Genomic DNA, 25045 nt, shown 5'->3' with positions numbered 1-25045 from the left:
GCTAACTTGTACTGTAGTAGTTGTCTCTGCATATTAAACTATGGTAGGAGAAAGTATTTTAACAAACAATTACACACTTCACCTTTAGATGGCAGTTAATAAGTTATAGCTACTTTAAGTGTGCTTTAATTATAAACTAATGTTGTTCACACAACCAGTCTCACAATGTATCATTTGCAAACTCTCATTGCGAAACAAACTCCTCCCTCCCAGAGCAAATATAATATCCTTCTTATATTTTCAAAGATTTTCAAAGTGAATCACAATTAGATGCTGTGAGAGAAAAAAATAACAATGTGTGTCGACCTGAATTTTAAAGATTTTGAGAATTTTGAGATTCCAAAAAACTTGAAATGTCAAGTTATAAATGTAAAAAGGATATGCTATCAAACATGGTTTTCAAAGTCATCCCCACTCATTCGCTAACCAGCACAAAATACACTGTGTTTGTAATATTTTTTCCACAAATCTAACTTTTCTTTGATGAATAATAATATCCTTTAAAAAGCTTGCATTATTTCAACTTTTCAACATAACCCATATACGGGCACTTCATCCAACACCACCATAGATAGCATGTAATGACTTCTACTTACAACAAGTACCTCCAAATTGAAGTTGCACTCAGTATTTTATTTTCTGTTTATGTTGTGCTGGCCATTTTCAGTTACTAATGTTATTGTATACATTTATTCCAATGTCTAATAACAGGGGGGCTACTTAGATAAAAATAAGTAGTATTTGGCTGGCCATGTAATCTCAATGTGTTGGTCCCATTAAGGCAGCCCAGTTCCATGCAAAATAATCTTGATCTCATGTACTATTCATTTCTCTGGGGTAAATCTTTTTTATTGAGGAAAAAATTCTGAGTGCACCTGGGATTAGACATAACTATTAGTGTCACACTTTAAATTCAAGTCCTATAAAACATGGACATGGGAAATGAAGACATTTCTGAAAATATAATACTGCCTGATATGCATTTCTGAATATTATGACATTATTGAAATACAAAACTTGAAGGATGTTATCTATTCATCTTTTTTAAACTAGTCAGAAATAGCTTCTATTTAATTGTTGATTATATTTACCCATGGAACGTGTTTGTATGTAACTTGCAGACAATTCAATATACATACCGTACCATTTATATATATGCACTCATGTACACATACATACAGGTAAGAAATGAGAGATAAAAGTGTCCGTTAAATGTACCGAATATTTAAATCACTGCATATTATTGTATAAATAATATTTGAAATTATTTACATTAATGAAGTTCTGCTTAAATATCACATATTCCTGTAAAATATGAATAGGTCCTAAATCAGTTATCTCTTGTTTAATGGGCCTTGCAGCTTGTGAAAATGTTGATTGGATTTTTCTTCCCTTTTTTCCCCATCTTCACAGGCCTACACGATTCAGGGACAATATGCCATTCCACACCCAGATGTGAGTCTCCAACTCCCTCCCCTTCCCCTCCTTAGCACCATCAGCATTTTGCATGGCTATGTAGTTTTCAGCCTGGACCTCTCTATTAATATTAAGCAGTAATATTAATATGACGTTTCTGATGTGTAATTTTTGTCACATTACAATTTGAAGTTGTTCTCAGCCCTCCAAATGTAAACCAAACTTCTAAGGACTTGGCCTGTTGGGGGAAATGACGACATTTGGCATTTTCTAGAGGAGAAATTTAGCACCCTTTAGGTCACATTCACTAATAATTGTGTGCAGAAAAGGTTCTCACCCAGAATGTTTGCCATGCAATATATACATTTCTTTTTACCCTCATTCTCATGTTGATGAATTCAGATCATTCTGAATTAGGAAGTACATGCCCAAAGTTAATCATTAGCGAAATACATGCCCAAACGATCTCCATATAAGATGAATTATGATTACTGCTTCAAAATGTTCACACACAGGTTAGACGCAAATACGTACATACGCAGTTAGTGAATGAGACTCATTATCCACACAGAATTACGTACTGAATTAAACTCGTAACAAATTGAATTACCTAATCAAAATGGAAACACCCTCACGATCCGGATGGTTTCATAATGCTACGTTTTCATCATAGATAATCAAAATGAATATCTATCAGCGAGACGAAGAGATGCCATGTGTCAGATCTTTTAATTTAGGCTAGGCAGTGACTGATGCTTACAGAGGCTTCGGCTGACACAGCAATTGTTCAGGTCGAGGATGGACATCCCTTTAAAACTCCTTTAAACTCAGATTTACAGTATGTACACAGCACCCTCCATTGGTGTTCTTTTATTTAAAGACTTTTTATCAGGGAGGTTGAGATGGACGAAGGGAGTGTGCCCTCTCTCAAGGTTGCTAAAGCGCTTACATTTTCATATCCCTGATGGATACTTGTGGTTTGTGCATGTGTTAGGGACAAATTATTCTTGGTAATAACGCCGCCACTTCATGTATTTAATACCAGCCTTGGTACACAGGTTACATAATATCACAAACTAAACTCACCTTTGATCTTGAAACAAGGACATTTTAGTCTTGGCCAAAAGTTTAATCACCTCCTCATCTAAATCACTCTCTTTCCTTGCTTTGCTAATCTCTCCTTGGGTTTCTATTGCTTGCTTGTTCAGACAAGCTTAACAGAACTTCTTATAGGAATGAGTTGGAGATTTCCTTAAACAGTGCAATTATTTTAATAAAATGTGCTCATAAAGTGGTAAAACATTTATACATATTATTCTTATGTGGGCTGGAATGAAGTGCGATATTGCAAAGCAAATTTATCTGCCATTTTTCTTTAAAGAAATCGTGAGATTATTGAATGATGTGCAACCCCAATTCCGAAGAATTTGGAACAGTATGAAAAATCATTACAACAACACATTATGTGATGTTTTACATTGTGAATTTCATTGTTTTTTGAAAATGTACAGTCATTTCAAATCAGATGATTGCAACACACACCAAAAAGTTTAGACAGGGGCAATATAAGACTGAATAAGTTGAATTAACAAGGCGATGTGAAACAGGAGATGTTAAAAAGGTGAGGCAGTTGAGTCATAGTATATAAAGAGCCTCCAAAAACAGCATTAGTTCTTCAGGAGCAAGGATCGTTCGAGACTTGTCAATGTGACATCAGATGCTTCAGCACATAATCCAGCAAATTGAGAACAATGTTCCTCAAAGACAAATTAGAAGGATTTGGGGCATTTCACTCTCTACGGTGCAAAATAGAGTTAAACTATTGTTCAAATCTGTGTGCATAAAGGGCAAGACGACATCCACTTCTGAATGTGTGTGATCTCTGATCCCTCAGACGTGACGTCTTAAGAAACGTCATTCATCTGTAATGGATATCATGAACATGGGTTTGCGATTACTTCAGTAGAACTCTATTAGTCAACACCACTCACCGCTGCATCCACAGATGCAATTTAAGACTTTACTATGCAAAGCAGAAGCCCTACATCAACACTGTCTCTGTCAACTTCTCTGGGCTCGGTCTCATCTTTAATGGAAAGTAGAACGGTGGAACCATGTTTTTTGGTCTGACGAGTCCACATTTCAAATAGTAAAAAAACTAAAATACGTTGAGTTCTCCGGGCCAAACAGGAAAAGGACCATCCAAGCTGTTATCAGCATCAGGTCCAAAAGCCAGTGTCTGTATGAGCCAGGGGTGTGTCAGTGGCCATGGCATGGGTAACTCGCACATCTGTGAGGGCGCCATTAATGCTGACAGATATGTACAAATTTTGTAGCAGCATATACTGCCATCCAGTCTTTTCCAGGGATGTCCCTGCATTTTCCAGCAGGACAACTTCAAACCACATACTGCCCAGATTACAAGTGCATGGCTGCATTGCGAGAGTGTTGGTGCTAGATTGGCCTGCCTGCAGTCTTGACCTGTCACCATCTAAGAATGTGTGGCACATTATGAAGCACGCCATACCGCAACGAAAACCCTATACAGTTGTGCAGTTGAAGACCTGCATTATGGAGGAATGAGGGAAAATTCTACTTTCTAAACTTAACGAACTTGTGTCTTCAGTGCTCATACGTTTAAGTGTTAGTAGAAGATATGGTGATGTTTCAGAGTGGGAAACACTCGACTGTCCCAACTTTTTGGAGCGAGCTGCAATCATCTGATTTGTAATTACTGTACATTAAAGAAGATTAAATTAAATGCACAAGGTAAACATCATATAATGTGTAGTTGTTGGGATTTCAATATGGCAAAGTGTGAATAAAATTTACAAATCACTAATTAAAAATAAATAAATGTGTTATTATTTTTCATACTAAATGTTGCAGTAACAGAGCTAAAAAAATTGGGAAAATCAACTTAAAAGAGAAGAGCCTCATCTGATTCCAATTACAAGTGATACAATTTGTTTTATGAACAGAACTGCTCCTAATATTTCTACAACGTACTCACTATTTCATTGTGATTGCTTTACTTTTTATCTTTCTCTCTATATATTATGACAAGAATTAATATGTCAATTAATTAACATTTGGTCATTCACATTAATTTACCGTAGAGTATATGTAGGTGTCTTTACTGATGTGATATGATATGTTCATTTGGGCAATTTAATTCTAAAGATTTATTTAAAGAGTTGGAAAAAATACAGGGTGTATCCTCTTTGGGTACTTTGTGTCAGAATTAGTGCAATAACATTTCACTGTATTATTGGATTATTTATATAAAATTCCATTTAAAACTATCAAGCAGGACTTCCATAGACTTACATTAGAAAAGATCGGCAGATTTTCTGATAATATGGCGGATTTGCTAAGGTTGAATTGGTTAGTAACGTTTTTAACACTGGGCTTAAAAAGAGTCAATCAACCAGCCTTTGTAAACATAGCAATTTGAGCTTAACCCACCAACTCAGGCCAAGTCCTACTAAAGTTTCTGTCTTTCTATCTTTAGCTTTCTCTTTTACTCTTCTTCCACCACAGTGTGTCATGGCTTCTTCTCCTCTTTGTTTCTTTGTTCTAGTTTAGTTTCTTGATTTCTTGGTGTGACCTGTCTTATAACAATAACCTCTTAGTTCTACTGTCCCTCCAAACCCTCAGCAGTTGACCAAGCTCCACCAGTTGGCTATGCAGCAAACCCCCTTTACCCCCCTCGGACAGACCACCCCTGCTTTCCCTGGTACGTACCCACGAGCCCTTTCGAAGTTTCCTTCTCTTTGTACCTGTAGAGACACTCTCTTTTTCTTTCTCTCTCTATCTCACTTTCCTTCTCGTTCCATGTCAAGCATCATGACATGCCCGTGGTGGTTGCTCTTCACTTTGTGGCATTTCTTAGTTATAAGTTATATTTTATTTTTAATTTAAGTTTTTGGTTTTATATTTTGATTCTCACTATTTATTTATTTAAACATTTTTATTTCAATTTTATTTTATTTTTAGCTTGAGTTTAATTAAGTTTTAGTTGAATGTTTTGCTGCTCACTGTTTATTTAAAGGTACTTATTTTAATTTTATTTTTAGCTTGAGTTTAATTAAGTTTTAGTTGAATGTTTTGCTACTCACTATTTATTTATTTAAACTTTTTTATTTAAATTGTATTTTATTTTTAGTTTGAGTTTAATTAAATTAAGAGTTAGTTTAATATTTTTCTGCTCACTGTTTATTTAAAGTTAATTTAATTAAATTTTTAGTTTAAGTTTTATATTTTTATTATATAATTTAATATTTTACACTCACTATGTATTTATTTACACTTTTTTCAATTACAGTTTTTGTTTAAGGTTAAGTTATAGTTTAATATTTTGCTACTCTATTTTTTGTGTTTTTAAGTTAAGTTTAAGTTTTACTTTAATATTTTTCTACTCACTATTTATTCATTTATTTAAAATTTTACTTTATTTTTTGTTTAAGTTGAATTAAGTCTAAGTTTTTGTTTAATATTTTGTTATTCACTATTTAATTATTTTAACTTATTTATTTAAATAAATGTTTTTAGTTTAAGTTTACTTAAGATAAGCTTAAGGTTTAGTTTAATATTTTGCTACTCTATTCAAACTTTATTTAAACTTATATTTTATTTGACTTTCAGTGCGTTTAAATTAAGTTAAAGGTTTTGTTTTGACATTTTGCTATTTTATCTATTTTTTTAAATTAACTATTTATTTATTTTTAGTTAAATGTATTCATTTAACAGACGTTTTTTTAAGTTTTAGTTTGATATTTTGTTGCTCACTCTATTTTTTTATTTAATCTTTAAGGAAACAAAAATCTCACAGCTCAGTGCTATATTAACAGAACAACAATTTACCTTACAATGTTTTTGTAAACTTTATTTGAAGCATTCTACTAAACTTTATACAGAACAAAATCTCTGTGTCAGGATAAAAGATTGTAAGATTTTCTGGCTTAGCAACATTGTCATGTACAGGGAACTAATGGTATAGAATATTATACTCGAAAGAAGCTACTGATTTCTATGCAAGATTTCCTGCCCTTCAGAAAATGGCTCAAGAGAAGCATATAAGTGTTTTCATTTTATAAACACCTCAACACATCTTCCACAAAGCAATGAATAATGTATTCATCTTGATAAACACTTCAGATCTTCTGTGCTCTTGTCTCTTACTAGCACAGTTTGAACTGTTATTCAGTGCAAATCCAGTCCCATGTACTAATTAGAACATATCTTGCTATTCACATATATCTCATATATCATAGGCTTATTTAATACATATCTAATATATATGAGTGTCAGACCAAGGACACCAGAAACTTTGACTTTCCAGATGAGAAGATATGAGAGCCACTAGAGATATTAAGGCTAGTTTAAGATGAAAAAAGGCTTCCATTATAAAGTCCTCTCTAGAGGACTAAGTTGCCTTGCTTGCACTCTGGACCAGGACCATTTAGGCCACTGTTTTTCCAAAGCTCAGTTTGCTCCTTACAGAGTGTGTATGCAATGCTGTTTATCCAAGGCTGTCTTTCGACCTTCCCTCTGCTCTCTGATCCAGGTCTGGATGCAAGTCCCCCGGCCAGTACTCATGAACTCACCATTCCCAATGATGTGAGTACAGAGCTCGATGTTCTATTTTAACTATCAATCCCTTGTCAAAAATCCTACAGGAATGCTAATGGGATTTCTTATATAATTATCTTATAAGTAAGTTAAATTCTGAAGAAAAAAAAATACTCTGTCACAAGACTCTAGCATACTTCCTATACTCAACAACACTATTGTGAATACTTAAAAAATACTTCTGTGACATGAATACACAAATCACTCTTTTATTTATCCTTTTAAGAACCTTTGCACTTTCTTCCCAGCTAATAGGCTGCATAATCGGGCGCCAGGGAACCAAAATCAACGAGATCCGTCAGATGTCTGGAGCACAGATCAAAATCGCTAATGCCATGGAAGGGTCATCAGAGCGCCAGATCACCATTACAGGAACCCCCGCCAACATCAGCCTTGCCCAGTACCTCATCAACGCAAGGTAAGTTATACCTCATCCATGAGTAAGGAACCCAGGAATAATCACTTTTAAGTCATAATGAACTGCAAATCGTAACCCAAAGCGTGGGACTTGATTGTAACCATTGGCAATTAAGTAGTTCTTAAAAAGTAGGCATTACATACGAGAATGGAGCCAGGTGGTTATAAGGAAGAATTGAAAGAAAGTCAATTTGTGACATCAACGGAAAAGAAAAGTTGTTTCAGATATGGAGCAAGTTATGACATTTTGCCCTAAGATTAAAAAGACATTTTTCATTAAGAATAATGTGGACCAATGAATCATGCACAACAGGACTAGAAACATGTACAGTGTTAATAAAGTAAACAGGATCCATTTTGATTTCATGTTGACTTGACATTGAGCATGTGCAACAATATGCTGACAACAATTTAAAATTAGCTTATTAAAAAAACAACAACATTAGAAACCCACTTCTACGTGAAAGAGGCATGCGCACAATACTTGCACACATTGAATTTGCCATTAAGAATGCAGGAAAACTCTGAGGCATTTTGGGGCTTTTTACAATCAAATTTAAAAGCTCACCGTTTACAACTACCGTAGACTAACTGCCAAAAAATTAGCTTTTGTTTTTTTTGAAAAAAAAACTAAATTATTTCACAAATAATATTGTATATGTTTACAATCTTATGATGAATATATTTTTTCCTCTTTCACCTACCATCACAAAATGCAGATCTGAAATGTAGGTGGCGCTCTAACAAATTTTATCCCTTACAGATGTGCTCGTCCATAGACATTCAGTCTTATTTTTAGTTCATGCACCTTTCTTCTAATATCTCGGCCTATGAGTGGACTAGAAGCTCAATTTAGGTGTCATTAGAAAGCTGAGATCCTGCCCTTTGTGATGATAACTATCTTATGATTTGTTTAGCATGCTTTTTTGCTGAACCATATATTTTGATTATTTACACAAGCAAGCTCACAGACAAGTAAAAAATTGCTATTTAAAAAAAAAACTTTTTAGAAAATGTAAAAGCAGATATAAAGTTTTTTAGCTAATTGGGGCTTTTATGTTTTACAGATATCAATTTTCACTTTGTAATTGTAACTGTGGTATTAGATCAACAAACTGATTTTATATAATTTTAATTTATATAATTTTATTTATAATTTAATTATTAATTTAAATAATAATCACATTCCTGAGAATGAGAGCTTTCATTTGATATATGACATCTGATATACGATATATGACCTCTAGATTGTGCTGATTTGTGATGTGAATGTTTTCAGGCCTTATTTTGTTAATTTATTTAACATTAATGCAGAAGTGATGCACTTTCAAAGGATACCCCATATGCCTAACTTATGTATTAAGACACTTCAACATTTTAAGCGTAAACGTTTTTTGCGACATAGAGCCCCTAGAGTTGAAGAGGTAATCAGTGTAAGAGTGTGCATGTAAACATGTTCAGAATTGCATTCTTTACGGTCCTATTTAAAAATAATTGAAATTTTGCTGTTTTCTTCCAAACTGCAGTAACAAACATTGTATGCCTTTATGCTGTTCATGAAGTCTTCATAGATTGAAATCTTTTAAAAGCTCCTTTAAAAGATGTGGTGCTCTATTCAGTCTTATCACTTTGTACAGGGTTCACAGCACATACAAAATTCAACCTTATTCTGATGTCATGTTGTACTAATAATATGTTCAGAGTATCAGACACATATAGCTACAGATTTGCTCTTGTGTTTGATATGAGGTTAACAGAGTAGTGGCCGGGGCGATACTAATGCATATTGCTTTCCCACGGTTCTGATGGCAGGTTCAGAGACGTGGCAGCCATGTGGACTGACCCTTCATCAATGACAACATCCTGAAGTCCCAAACTGCTTTCATTATCTGAAGCTACCAACAGCCGATTTCCAATAAACCTTACATACATTCCTCCCTTAGAACTCACCAACCTTACCCTTAAACCCCATGGTCAAGTTCATCAGTAGTTACACACATGTAGACGGATTACAAAAAAATTTGATAAAAAAAATAAAATGAACAACAACCAACAAACAATGAAACGCAGGAAACATGTAGTATGATTTGTTCATGTTATGCAATGTTTCAGTGTAGTGTTTTAGCATGCTGAATCTCGTTGTATATTTATTTATTATTTAAAATCAGTTAGAATAGTTGAGTATGGTTGCTGAATAAGTCTTGTAGTTTGTCATAAAAGCATAAAATTGTTTAAAAAGATGCAATAGATTTAAAAGGATTGCATCTGATTGCTTTTTAGCAATGCTGTTGGCAAGGAGCTAGTGATGCAAATGTACAAGGATGTTGTGACAAAGTACAAAAAAATTTAGATGTTGGCATTTCTTTAGAGGTGGAAAAGATTTTATTTCACACATGACAAGAGTTTGATTTTTCCATCTTGACAGAATCTAAAGAAGTGCATGATTGTTATGCAGGAACAAAGCGGAAATCTTTATTGTACAGTGTCAAATGCTTTCAGAATTATTTTATGTTTTCTATTTTTTCTATCTTTTCCTTACCTTTCCCCTTTTCCCTCTTCCTTTAATTATTCTAGGCTGACGTCTGAGGTCACTGGAATGGGCACGCTCTAATTTCTTCCCATGATCCTTCACTGCATCACATGACCCTTGAGCCAATGGCATTGCACCTAATTTCTTTATTTATCTGTACTATGCTGTCCTGTATTTTCAGAAATAATGACTCATTTATATTCTATAATGTGCAAATATTTAAGAACTCCCTCCTACTTGACCTTTGTTGTGCTCCTGATGATCCTTACTTATTACCTGTTTCTTTTCAAGTACACTTTACGTTTTTTGACTCTCTAGTACCTCATGCCACTCACTGGTATCCTGTTTTGCCATAGCTTTCACTGTGAATTCACCTTTTCTATGTTTTCCAGTTCATTTTCAATGATGTGGTCTGCACTGATGTAACAAGCCAATCTGAAATCATACATTTTTACAATCTCTCATTAAAGGGATTGTTTAGCCAATTGGAGCCAGTGACAGTTCTGTTGTCACTAACTCACCCTCATGTTTTAAACTCAAATGACTTTGTTTCATGGAACACAAAATTAGATCAATCACCATTAACTTTAATTGGAATGGAAAAAATGTGCAGTTACTGAGGCTAACAGTTTACCTAACATTTTGTTTTGCGTTCCATGGAAGAAAAAAAAAGATAGAAAGTCTTACAGGCCTGAAAAAACATGAGGGTGTGTAAATGTCATCAGAACTATAACTTTAAATCACATTGAATTTGTCATTTTTAAGCAGCAGTCCTATGCTTTATTGATTTTTTGAAAACACAGGGCTTTGCTTACCTCGTACCTCAAAACAGATCATACATGAATAATGAAACAAATTGATGGAGTTGGAATGTTTGCACCTACGCCTGTATGTTTTGTTTGCATCTGTCATTGTGGCATGCTGAGTAACACAGCGAATCCATTATTAGCCGCTTGTATTCACTTTCACAACACAAACGATGAAAAAACTAATTAAACAAGCTCACAGCTTTACTGCATGCTGAGACATTTAAATTCAGCCCGCAATCCGAGTTTATTTAAATAATTTAATATATTACAGCAGAATTATTTTTAGAATATATTTATAAATGTATGTGTTTTTGCAGTAGTATGGCAAATAGGGGGTTTTATTCCTTTGGAAGTGAATACAGATTTGCCGATAATGAAGTCTGCCTTATACGGTCTCCATGGTAGCATTCAGCGACAACGTTTTTTCACACTGCTCTCCAATCTCTCACGAAAACCATATTAGTCAGTCAAACAAAAAAGACATGCACTAGCATTGCATGCATCAAATGAGACTTAACGTTGTTCTCCACTGACAGCTTTTGAAACATGCACACACAGTCGACACAGCTGCCAAGGGTGTATTTCTGATACATGGCAATACAACAGAATGCTTTAAATTGTCCCAAGCCCACCTCATCTGTAAGGCAGGATCATTTGTATCTTGGGATCTGGAATGTTCACGGGTTTAGGCCAGAATTTAAAGGGACAGTTCCCCTAAAAATGACAATTCTGTCACCATTTACTCACCATTATGTTTTTCCAAACCCATATGACTTTCTTTATTCAGTAGAACTTCAGAGGTTGTTGTTATGCGCATTGTAAAGCTCTAGGTATACTTCCATTTTGACGTGAACGCTCAGCGTCTGCGTACAGTCGAATTCAAGTCTGTCAAAGTATACTCCATATAACTGTGCACGCATACACAGGCTACAACTGCTATAGACACCGGACTTTCTCCTCATGAGTTTAGACCCATACAAATGTCTTTATATTCCTTCAGACTCGAGATATATAAATGTAGTTACCTCCAGACCTCCTCACACACGCTCTCTTGACTTGCACATCCATTGTTGTTGTTTTTACCTTCATCTACTGATGTTTAGGGGCGATTACATCTTCTAGCGTTTCTTTGTGACAGAAACGGCTAAAAATGTAAGTGTTGCCACCTTGTGCACCACTAAATATTGCAAATAACTGCAGGCGCATGTGCATTCTGCTCGTTCAAGGACGCGCGGTTAGGAAAAATTTCCCTGCGCTTGTTAAGTGCTCACATTCTTCTGATGACGAGATTTGCGTCACACATCCTGACCGAAGTATACTTTGGGCTTTAGCCTCAGTCACCTTTCACCTTCATTTTATGAAGAAGAAAAAAGATGCAACGAAAGTGAATGGTGACTATGGCTAACAATCTGCCTATAATCTCTTTTCATGTTCCACAGAAGAAAAGTAAGTCTTACAGGTGTTGAGCAACATGAGGGTGAATAAATTATGACAGAATATTCATTTTTTTGGTGAACAGTCGTTTTAAGATGTGCTGGCAGACTAAACACTCTGGTCTGTCTTGCTCTTAAATATGATTGTTTCTTTATGATAGTGGTTTATTTTCAATTAAAGCCACTGTGTCTTTTATTATTGTTGCTTTTACCCATGCTTCTTGTATATGTCGCATCCTGCTGAAGGCGCCTTACTGGTCTCTAAGTTGTAAGTTGCAATCATCTTTTTCTTAAATGCAAAACTCTAATTTGATTGACTTTAGGCTATATATGTTGCATATTACGCTGTGGTTTATTATAAATAAGACAGGCTGTTTACACCTAGATACATATAGAGACTCTTTCCTATACACTATCCACCTATTGGCACCTTCAAATATAATTTATTTTATTTATAATTAGTTTCACGTTTTTTTAAATGCTAAGTATGTAACTAGTGGCACCAAGCAAAAAGTGCAATCTGTTTGTTTGATCGGCCTGACAAAGCAACATTGGTTCAACCTATGCCATGAGTTTGGGGTGGGACAAACTTTTTTGTCAGAGCAAAGATAGACTAGTGTTTGAAACTTGTTTGAAAACAGTCATTTTTGCAGTTCAGTTTGGTGCCACTAGTGGTACAGAAATACACACTTTCACCACACCAAAATGTTTGTTTCTTTTTTTTCCGCTATTGAAGCCCTATGCTTAGGTTCTGGACATTTTCCCAGTTTTTTCTGAAGATTGCATACCAATCAGAGGTCATACTGATTTACCTTTTTATCCAAATCTGAACTTTTTCAGTGGCAGCAATCAATATGTACTTCCTTCTCTACATTTAACAGTCTAACAATGTGATATTAAGGCTGAAAGTTGAATGTCACTGCTTCAACATGTGATTTGTTATTGAATAGACATTGATCCTCTAGGTTACGTCTATGGCCATTTTCCAATTGCATGGTATTCACTTGAGAATATGTAATGATGCATATAGGAACGATTTACTGTACTTTCCCAGTCTTATAACAGGAAATGCATTCGCACTGAGGTAATCAGGTTCTAAGGCATGCATTTGCAAGGCATTAAAGCTGTATTGTATATTTCTATACTTAGTTTGGTATTTGTTGAAGCAGTATCGCACTTCAGCCAAATCAAATGATTAATCGACCGTTTTTAGTTACGATTAGCCGAATTGTAATCTATGAGCACAGAACTTTTATAATACTGAAATTTTAACACGTATGCACATGGTCATGTTATGCCAGCCAGACATGACCAAAGTAATGTCATATTGTTGCTTTAAAATGACGAATTTATTCTGGAGTTATACAACACGTTCTCTTGGTGTTTTAGATTAGGCGTTCATATTTTTGTTGTTACATTTAGCAAATGTTTTGCACTGCTTTGAAATGTAAAATTTGTGTCAGTGTCTTAGACTCTGTTAAACATTAAGTTAGATTGTATGTTTACACAAGACTATGTCTTGTGATACTTGTATGGAATGTTTTATTTGATGTTATTATGTTTAGTCCATAATGTGCTGTACTCTAGATCTTTGTACAGAGGCATATTAATATTCAAATAGCAGCATGCATAACTGTGACATTTTTCAGTAGCAGAATGCTTTACCAATGGAAGCTACTGTTATTTTTTATTACTATTGTTGTTACTATTCATTTATTTCACAAATGCAATAAAATAAATGTCCGTATAGGACTGCAGTGACGTGTTTGAAATGAGGTTAACTGTTTGGTGGAAACAATGAAAGGCATTGCAAACCGCTTTTATATTTTTTCATGTTTCATATTTGCCTGGCCTAAAGACATCACGTGATATTGTTCTCATCCAAATCATGTGTTTGATTTGCATTCATAACTCTTAATAACACATTCATTCACAATGTATACATCCAAACTCATTACATTCATTTAGTTGGTGCAGTTTTTCATTGTACTAGAGCAGCAAAAAGAAAAAAAGATCCCTCTACCTGTTTGTGCTTATGTAAATGATTCTGTTTGAAGATGTTACAAAGAGTAATTATTTTATGTCAGACTATTTGCTGCTTGCAGGTCTATATTAGATTCAAATTACTGCTGAGGCTAGGTTAACTTTGAAATGTTTTGTAAAAAGAGAGAATAAAGTTTGTTTTTTTCCCTTGAATTTGGTTATGCCTCTTGTATGTTAGTTGATTGTTTGTTTTCTGTGACTGTGGCCCAGGGTCAGAAATTAGCCTGGGCTTGGGGCAAATTTACAAATATGTGGGGGCAAAAATGCCTGTTTAGTACATTATTTTGTGTTTTGTTTCATCTGTTATCTAACATTTGAAATATTCCACTGTATTTTAATCTAGGTAAATCTAGTAATGGGTTAGTGACTCTTAAGAAACTTTATACTCTTAGAAGAAAAGGTTCCATATAGAACCCAAAAGGGTTCTATCGCTCACTTCATATTTGGAACCCATAAAAGGTTCTATTAAAAGAACACTAAAAGGTTCTTTGAGCCAGGTGGAAAGGTTCTATTAGAACCTTTTAGGGGTTCCCAATATGAAGTGAGCACTAGTACTTAGTAATGAGTAATGAGTAGACTCATTTTTAATAGTAATATTATTTATATAAAATTCATAAACATTAAATCGTTTAACATAAACTATAAATTAACATAATAAGTAAGATTAATAAACATGTAAAAAATGAAGTAAAAATAAATAAAAACAAATGACCAATGAAAAGCTGTAAAACAATTTTAGCACTGGGGCAGATACAGAATCATTTTGTTGCCACTGGTCTGACAAACTGAGTCAAATCTTTTGGATACAACAAATCAAACATTTACATTTATGCATTTGGCAGATGCTTTTATCCAAAGTGACTTACAGTGCACTTATTACAGGGACAATTCCTCTGAAGCAACCTGGATTTAAGTCCCTTGCTCAAGGACACAATGGTGGTGGCTGTGGGGATCGAACCAGCAACCTTCTGATTAACTTTAATCAGACTTTAGCCCACTACACCACCACCACATTACACCACATTAAAGATTCATTTGAAGATGGATGTGCTGATCCCTGTAAGTATGTGAAACATTTAATTGACCTGCTGTCAATATGCAGAGTAATTAAAGTTTTTGTAGGTTACATGACAATAAAACTAACACCAAAAACTCATCACAAGTTGAGAAATTGAAACATTTCCATCACTTTGTCTCTTTGACTTTGGACATTTGACATTCACACTCTTGAATCGAGCTTGATTAATCTCTTTATATCAGTGCAGTCGGCTTAATTCAATGCTGTGCTGCTGGAATCTTGTTCCCATTTATTCTAGATGCGGATATGGTGGAGAATATTACAGGCCTGGTCGAAAACGTTTTGTCGACTTTTATTCTTTGTGCTTGTTGAAATAAACGAGTAAGTCACAAATAACAAGGAGTTAGGTCAAAATAAATAAAATAACATAAATCAACAAATGTATTTATTTATCTTGTTTACCAGGGTAATGTCGCCCTCAAGTTTTCAGCTCAACCGAATTTCCTTGACGTAAAATTTTTAAATAGGATTTTCACACGTTTTGTTTGCTGTTTATGATAAATGCTGTCCTGCATATCGCGGCGCTGTTTTGTGGCCTGTTCTGCAGAAAGCGGCGGCTCATTTCAGCTTAGTCCCGGTTCTCCCGATGGCCAGTCCACCCCTGATCGGCCCCAAAGTGTGTAGGCCCACCGGGAAAATGCCCGTTATGCCAAATTACCAATCCAGCCCTGGCTTTGATAAACTGAAATGTGCCGGCGCGTTATGCAGAACGGGCAACAAAATACGATATGCCGAAGGGGGCAGCGATATGCAGGAAAGTACAGGTCTGTTGGTCCATACAATGCAAGTTAATGGGTGCCAACATATTGAATCCCATCAAAGCAGCAAAAGGTAGCATAAAAGAAAAACATACGATTCCAGTGGTCTAATCAATATCTTCTGTAATATCAATATCTTCGATTACACTTCCTACTGCTTGACGCATATGCACAGTTGCTATATGGCACTAGGAAGAGTAATTGAGCTTGAAATCATGATCGTACCTAAGAGACTGCAAGATGTACAGCGAAAAAGGAGTTACATTTTGGTTTGTTCTCACCCAAAACCAACTGGATCATTTCAGAAGACATGGATTTGTGTGGATAACTTTTATTCTGCCCTTTTCTGCTTTTTGGAGCTTCAAAGTTCTGGTTACCATTCACTTGCATTATATGGACCCACAGAGCTGAGATAATCTTCTTAAAAGCTTTGTTTGTGTTCTGCAGAAGAAAGAAAGTCATACACATCTGGGATGGCATAAGGGTGAGTAAATGATGAGAGAATTTTCATTTTTGGATGAGCTCCCCTTTAAGAAAAAACAGTTATAATATATTTTAGGAGGTGGCAGAAGCAAAAGGAGCGAATGGTACCTGTGCAACAGTATCAGTACAACTGTCTGTTCCTGTTCAATATATGACAATACATGTTTACAAAGTGATGTCGAAGAAAAAGAGCTTTACCTCGTGTCTCTGGAAATTGACGTTTCACATCTTGTCTAAAGGGTGACGCGATAATAGCCGTGAATTTCGATCGCTCCCATCATCGTTGAAGCAGCCGTTAACGGCAAGCGCGTGACTTCTGTGAACGGCGTCGCGTCACGGCTGCTGTAGTCGCGCCACTCGCTTGACGTGTTCGCGTCGCTCTCTCTGGCTTATTTGAGCAAAGGCAGCGACCTTAACAGATATGAAATACATTAGCTACCAAACTAGCTGTATTATGTAATACAAATTACATTTAAAAAATGATCATGTGAGACAATAGAAGTTGTTCCTGTCTGTATAATTACTGATAGGAATACAAGTGAATACAGTCTTTTTATTGAGAAAGACTACCCTCAGGACAGAAGGCAAAAATGACATTTGAAAAAATTGTATTATCCAGTTTAGCACAGATAAACCAGCAGTGGGTTATTTTGACCCAGAAGCTTGGGTTGGCTGTAGTGAATTTTACTGTCAGTGGCAATGACCCAACCATTAACCAAGCAAAGTTGGGTTAAAAACTACACAACACTGAAAATAACCAAACAAAATGACCCAGCAGACTCAAACAAGCATTCTGGGCTAAAACATTTCTCACATTAAGCAATTGTTAACCCAAATAACCCTTTTGTGCAAAAAGAGTTATGTTTTCTGCAGATCTTTGTAAATAAACAAAAAAGAAACGTCCCTTTTTCAGGACACTGTATTTTAAGGACACTGGACACTGTACTGTATTGCCAAGGGTCAATGCTCATCAGGGTGAATGTGCCTTAGGCATGCTGCATGGAGGCATGAGGACTGCAGATTTGGCCAAGGCAATGAAATGCAATGTTCGTACTGTGAGATGCCTAACACAGCACTACATGGGGACATGATGGACAGCTGATCGTCCTCGCAGTTGTTGTCGGACTCGCATTTACCGTTGAAGGAATGAGCATTACACTGAGGCCTGTACTCTGGAGCGGGATCGATTTGGAGGTGGAGGGTCCGTCATGATCTCGGGCGGGGTTTCACAGCATCATCAGACTGAGCTTGTTGTTATTGCAGCAATCTAAACGCTGAGTTTTAAAGGGAAGACATCCTCCTCCCTCATGTTGTGCCCTTCCTGCAGGCTCATCCTGACATGACCCTCCAGCATGACAATACCACCAGCCATACAGCTCGTTTTGTACATGATATCCTGCAAGACAGGAATGTCAGTGTGCTGCCATGGCCAGCGAAGAGCCCCGGATCTCAATCTCATTGAGCATGCCTGGAACCTGTTGGATTGGAGGGTGAGGGCTAGGGCCATTCCCCTCTGCAATGTCCGGGAAATTGCAAGTGCCTTGGTGGAAGAGTGGTGCAGTCCATGAGGTGGAGATGCACATCAGTACATAATGCAGCTGGTGGCTACACCAGATACTGAGTGTTACGTTTGATTTTGACCCCCTTTGTTCAGGGACACATTATTCCATTTCTCTTAGTCACATGTCTGTGAAACTTGTTCAGTTTATGTCTTAGTTGTTTAATCTTTTTATGTTCATGGAAATATTTACACATGTTAAGTTTGCTGAAAATAAAAGCAGTTGACAGTGAGAGGCCGTTTCTTTTTTGCTGAGTTTATAACCTTTTTGGCATAAAGGGTTCTTTGGAGCTGAGTAAAGAACCCTATTGGTTTCTACATACAGTAGAACCCCAAATAACCTATTTTATAAGAGTGTAGTAACCTGTAGAAGTCAGATTCACTGGCTCAGATGCAGTTGTTATAATTGTGGATACTGTAGCTAATATGAAGTTGTTTTAAGATAAATCAACAAAAATGTATTAATAAAAGAGAAAGCCCTCATTTCCAAGTTAAGTTCAACCAACATTTGAGGCATAATGTTGATTACCAAAAAAAATAAAATAAATTGGACTCGTCACTCATTTATTTAAAACCATTGTAATACACACATTAAAAGTAAAGTCTCAAGATGTAAACATTACATTATACATGTTATATATAATGTTAAATCTTATTATACATTTTAAAATGTTTTAGTGTTAGAAAATCTGGGATTTGCCAGTTACGTCACCATAACTACAAAGTTGTAACATTAGAGGTAAGTGGTTTTATCACACTAAAATAATTTTAGCATGTATACAATTGTGTCTATTTGTCTGTATATTTATGATTATGGACTGGCCCCATTCACTTCCATATATATATATAATATTAAATTATACAACTATAGATGCTATATATATATATATATATATATACACTCACCTAAAGGATTATTAGGAACACCATACTAATACTGTGTTTGACCCCCTTTCGCCTTCAGAACTGCCTTAATTCTACGTGGCAATGATTCAACAAGGTGCTGAAAGCATTCTTTAGAAATGTTGGCCCATATTGATAGGATAGCATCTTGCAGTTGATGGAGATTTGTGGGGTGCACATCCAGGGCACGAAGCTCCCGTTCCACCACATCCCAAAGATGCTCTATTGGGTTGAGATCTGGTGACTGTGGGGGCCATTTTAGTTCAGTGAACTCATTGTCATGTTCAAGAAACCAATTTGAAATGATTCGAGCTTTGTGACATGGTGCATTATCCTGCTGGAAGTAGCCATCAGAGGATGGGTACATGGTGGCCATAAAGGGATGGACATGGTCAGAAACAATGCTCAGGTAGGCCGTGGCATTTAAACGATGCCCAATTGGCACTAAGGGGCCTAAAGTGTGCCAAGAAAACATCCCCCACACCATTACACCACCACCACCAGCCTGCACAGTGGTAACAAGGCATGATGGATCCATGTTCTCATTCTGTTTACGCCAAATTCTGACTCTACCATCTGAATGTCTCAACAGAAATCGAGACTTATCAGACCAGGCAACATTTTTCCAGTCTTCAACTGTCCAATTTTGGTGAGCTCTTGCAAATTGTAGCCTCTTTTTCCTATTTGTAGTGGAGATGAGTGGTACCCCATGGGGTCTTCTGCTGTTGTAGCCCATCCGCCTCAAGGTTGTGCGTGTTGTGGCTTCACAAATGCTTTGCTGCATACCTCGGTTGTAACGAGTGGTTATTTCAGGCAAAGTGCTCTTCTATCAGCTTTATCAGTCGGCCCATTCTCCTCTTGACCTCTAGCATCAAAAAGGCATTTTCGCCCACAGGACTGCCGCATACTGGATGTTTTTCCCTTTTCACACCATTCTTTGTAAACGGTTGGGCGAGAAAATACCAGTAACTGAGCAGATTGTGAAATACTCAGACCGGCCCGTCTGGCACCAACAACCATGCCACGCTCAAAATTGCATAAATCACCTTTCTTTCCCATTCTGACATTCAGTTTGGAGTTCAGGAGATTGTCTTGACCAGGACCACACCCCTAAATGCATTGAAGCAACTGCCATGTGATTGGTTGATTAGATAATTGCATTAATGAGAAATTGAACAGGTGTTCCTAATAATCCTTTAGGTGAGTGTATAATCAATTAATATATTATTAAAACATTTTAGGTTATCAACCTTTTGTCATTAATGCTGTAGGTCATTTGAGCCTGGAGCATTTCTTTAAAACAGAATTATTTACAATAAAAATGAATTATGAAATATAAATTCTATCACAGTTTCTATTGTGCAGTGATAACTTGTTTTTATCAGAAAAAATTAAATTACTCAAATTGAGAATTAATTTCAATTGATTGACTTAATTGAAGTATTTGACATAAATCGATGCCACTCTTTTTATATGGTTAAAAAGAATATATGCCCTCCTCTAATAAATGGCCCTGCAACTTAATTTCAAATTAAAAAATATTTGAAAATATATTATAAATATATTTGAAAAAAATATAGATATTAAATATAAAAATATCTGAAACTGCGGTGGCCTGCAAATCACAATGTGCTAGATTTACTTGTACTTACCACTAGAGGGCACTAAATGTTGTAATTAGTTTGATGTAAATCGACATGTAGGTGAACTGCATTCACAGGTTCAGTGGAATCAAATGTTCCTTAAAAATAACACTGCAAAGCTCTGGGATAAATTGTTATGTTTATAAATTGTGCCTTGAGATACATTACCAACCATACAACTGCAGTTAGTAAGTAAGAAATTGTCTTGCCAGGGGCATTGTTGTCCTTGGTAACCTAAATCAAATTCAAAAACAACCACTGGCTACAGGCCTCTATGCCAATCTCTTCTCTGCACAGACCTTAAAATAAGTCCATATAGCTAAATTCAAGATTAAACCTGAATCATCGCATGGTCAGCATACAAGCAACTTGGGAGCCACAGACAACCTGCACAAAGTTTATTCTTCGATATGTCCCCTATAATTTTGTTGCAGAAGGTTCTCTACATTGCTTACAAATTTCAAATTAATTTTCCTTCAATTAAAAATGACAGCATGGCTAATCACTGACTGATCTTGTTGGCCTTTTTCTAACCCAAGGGAAGGCAGCGATGACAGTCGCCATGGGAGGTCACCTTTACATGGCCTTTGTCATTGCCCTCAGTTTCTTGCCAGCCAGAAATAAGCTCAAATGAAAAGGCCTCTTGATTACCCTCCCCAAGTCCCTGAATACATTTGGCTGCACATGTTCACTCTGTAAAAGAGGAGTCAAGGTACAGTAGGCTACAGATGATAAACTGTCCGTAACTCCAGTGTTTGTTGTCTGCCTGTGGGTGTATTAATCTGAAATTCCATATGCTCTCAATTTCCTGAATAAAATTGACCATTGTGGGAGGATTTTTGTCATTGAATACTTCTAATAATTGACTGCTGCTCTGCTATCTACTGCTAAACTCAATTTCCAGAGAGCGAGGTTTGGAAAAGCTGTTGATAGGGTGGGTACTGTATGTAAGTCTAAATGTTCTAAGAGTTAGAATGAGGAAAGATATAGGAAGTTATTTTTCATAATGTGTGTGGAAAATTCAATGCAATTAAGTTAAACTAAAAATGATCATACTATTCTTATTTACTCACTCATATGTCATTCCAAAACAGTATACTGTTATTTGTTTCATGGAGAATAATTTTTGAAGAATCTTTACACAGCTCTTTAACAGCAGTTCATTGTGACCATGACTGCCAGTCTTCAAAAAAAGGACCAGAGAAAAAAAAAAAAGAAAAAATATTTGTACATTTTCCATTGAACCTAAACTATATTCCAAGTCTTCTGATCTTTGCGTGATGAAACATTTTCTATTAAGATTTTTATTTAAGGAAAATGTTCCTCTCTGCTGCAGCTCTCAAATATCCAACCTGGTCTTATAGAATCATGTTACTTTACCAACATTTTTGCTAAATTAGTTTTATGTGTCTCGTTGTACCTATCGCTACCATTTCGTGGTGGAATAAACACTAGAGGTGCTACAACACCAACTTTTATTCACTTTCACACAAATCACGAGTAAAATGTAAATTGATTCCGATTCACAAACTATCGATTCTATTTGATTCCATTTCGATTTGATATCGGTTCATATGGGTTTATAACAAAAATGAATATTATCGAATTATTTAATCACTCTCATACCATGTGTATGACTTGCTTTCTTCTGCAGAACACAAATTAAGATTTTTAGAAGAATATTTAAGCTTTGTAGGTCCAAATTGCAAGAGAATGGTGGCCAAAAATGTTACAATCCAAAAAGCACACAAAGATAGCATAAAAGTAATCCATAAGACTCCAGTGTTTAAATCTATCTAAAGTTATATGATAGGTGTGGGTGAGAAAAAGATCAATATTTAAGTACATTTTTGCTAGATATTCTTCTCCTTGCCAAGTAGGGGACATCTGTATTAAGAATGTAAATCACCAAAAATACATGTGAAAGTTAAAGTGGAGATTGACAGAGTAAGGAGGAGAATTTATAGTAAAAATGGACTAAAATATTGATCTGTTTCTCACCCACACCTATCATATCACTTATGAAGACACTGATTTAACCACTGGAGTCATATAGGTTACTTTTATGCTGACCTACTGTATGTGATTTTTGGAACTTCAAATTGTTGGCACCCATTCACTTTGTATGGATATATAGAGCTGAGATATTCTATATTATATATATTCTATTCTATAGATATTCTATGAGAAACAAATGATCTTGGATGTATGAGTGTAAAATCAGTTCCTGCATTTTCAGTTTGGATATTCCAGAACCAGATGATGGATTCATAATAATAATAATAATAATAATATGTTTAATTTGTATAGCGCCTTTCCAAAGCTCAAAGACATTGTACAGAGAAACATATAACAAATAAACATTACAAATCAAATAACAATGGGAGAGAAGAAGGCATATTTCAAGCAGGTGAGTCATGGGTGAGCAGGACGAGAGCAATAAGTCCCATAGAGGCCAATGGAGAATATAAATCACATACATCGCAGTCTGGAGCAGCACAGGCGACAAACAGAGCAGGGGATGCATTGTTTACAGCCTGTTTACACTACCAAAATTCTTATGAATGGGCTGTCTTCATTTAGGTATATCTAAGTTGCTTGACATAAAATGGAATATATAATAGGACGCAGACAGGGAAATGACAGGAGAAGAACCTCAAAATTAAATTGCACTTGACCCAGCCCACTAGCACTTTACATGTGTGGTTTTGCCAACCCACTTGTGCCTAGAGTTAGCGCATGCTTGCACGAAAATATGAAAACTTCATGGCCATGCCCACTGACTTTGTGCATATGATCTATCGCTGTGCTGTGCATAACGCTCTTAAAATAGGGCCCGATACCTCAAATCCTGTGGCTTGTTGAGGATAGCGGTGCTATTACTTATCTAAGTAATCAAACTTATGATTTTGGCCTGGTGGACAATAAGAAAGGTAAAAACACCACATAGACTTACATTGAAAGAGGGACCTGGCCCATACAGTATTTAGGGTCCAGTATATCATAGAAACATGATATACAGCTTTTTTTCCTTGAGCCAGAAGGCAACCACATAGAACACAGCAAAGGAGACTTATGCATAAAAAATTAAGAATCTAGTACCTCTTAATATCTTTCTTTTTAAAACAGCATATGATTGCCTGTTCTGCCGTATCTTTGCAGTTAATTGCAGCAGGTACTTTGTGAGCTAAAATATGTGTCATGCTAAAAAAATTCTTGTCAGGTGTTCTAATTCTTAAATGTGCACCACTGTCTCATTGTATCTACATCTCTTGATAGCCGTATGACTTTCAACTCCCAATGACAGCTGATTGAATTAAAACCGTCCCCCTGGGAACTGACTTCATCCTAAATATACTTAAACCTAATAATGTGCATGTATTCCCATATGTATTGACAGACCTATTTGAAGTCACATAAAACATAACTACTAGTATAAGGCATAATGAAGAATTAATTATGAATCTAGCTAAAAAGTGCATTACTATAGAAAATCTCATTTAAATGTGTATTTGATCTTTCAGTGTAAGTTAAAACTGTACAGAATTAACTTTCGGAAGGCTATTGCATAATGTTGGGTTTGTTGGGCAGACAGTGCAAAGATTAATTTAATTACAGTTACTCTAATTACTAAACACCTCAATCACTGTTGTTAATAAACATATGGACTAGCATGAGTTTTACTGTCAATCATGGAGAAAAACACTTAATTACCTTTGGTGGCACCCTCTTAATTACCAAAAGGTTGGCTTTTATGTTGGGTAAAATAGGGCATGGAAACTAATTATGTGTTTTCGTCTACATTAATTATTCACAGGACATTTAGTGTGCATTTAAAAGATAAGACAGATCTACTGAAGACATGCAATCTTGGAAATGACAAGAAAATAATTAAATTAGTCAGAAACTGTTTCACCAAGTCATTCCAGTTAATTTCACACTGCATTTTCTGAATTTACAATGTAGTAAATCATCATGTATTTTAGATCACAATAACTGAGTAATTATTAACCATCAATACCTTTTTGTGATATACAGAGAATAGAGGTCATAAAACGTTGGTAAGGGGGCAAATAGTGGGTCCATCGGGGGGGGGGTTCCTCTGGGGGTCTCGGGGGTAACAAAGCGGCCAAAATAGTTGGTAAGTGGGCACATAATGTGTCTGTGTACGGCCCCGCCCCTAATGGCCCACAACAGATGAAAGCCCCTATTGGTTGGCTAAGTAGGGGCCTCTGCACTTAAAACTTTGGTAAGGGGGCAGATAGCAAGTTCGTGGGACTTGTGGGCAGAGCCTGGGGGGTCAAGGGGATAAAAAGTCCCATTCGCCCATTACATTAACA

The 25045-nt window shown here is 35.9% G+C and overlaps 1 protein-coding gene across 14 annotated transcripts in view; it reads left to right on the top strand.

Moving 5' to 3' along the window:
• Positions 1 to 14450, top strand: part of pcbp3 (poly(rC) binding protein 3) — a 102884-nt gene extending 88434 nt beyond the window's left edge. For 5 of the 14 annotated variants that reach the window (XM_052142857.1, XM_052142856.1, XM_052142863.1 and 2 more), the window contains 5 exons: positions 1414 to 1455; positions 5077 to 5155; positions 6986 to 7038; positions 7299 to 7468; positions 9280 to 14450. In XM_052142857.1, the coding sequence (XP_051998817.1) occupies positions 1414 to 1455; positions 5077 to 5155; positions 6986 to 7038; positions 7299 to 7468; positions 9280 to 9334 (399 nt within the window). In that variant the 3' untranslated portion in view covers positions 9335 to 14450. Of the gene's footprint in view, positions 1 to 1413; positions 1456 to 5076; positions 5156 to 6985; positions 7039 to 7298; positions 7469 to 9279 lie in introns of those variants that run through there. The other 9 variants (XM_052142860.1, XM_052142864.1, XM_052142862.1 and 6 more) reach the window with 6 other exon arrangements.
• The last annotated feature ends 10595 nt before the right edge of the window (positions 14451 to 25045 follow it).

The sequence above is a fragment of the Xyrauchen texanus genome, chromosome 14 (assembly GCF_025860055.1).
Source record: "Xyrauchen texanus isolate HMW12.3.18 chromosome 14, RBS_HiC_50CHRs, whole genome shotgun sequence".
In the NCBI taxonomy this organism is placed as follows: domain Eukaryota; kingdom Metazoa; phylum Chordata; class Actinopteri; order Cypriniformes; family Catostomidae; genus Xyrauchen; species Xyrauchen texanus.
Note: the sequence above shows the minus strand (reverse complement) of the source record. Positions and strands in the feature narration are given on the sequence as shown.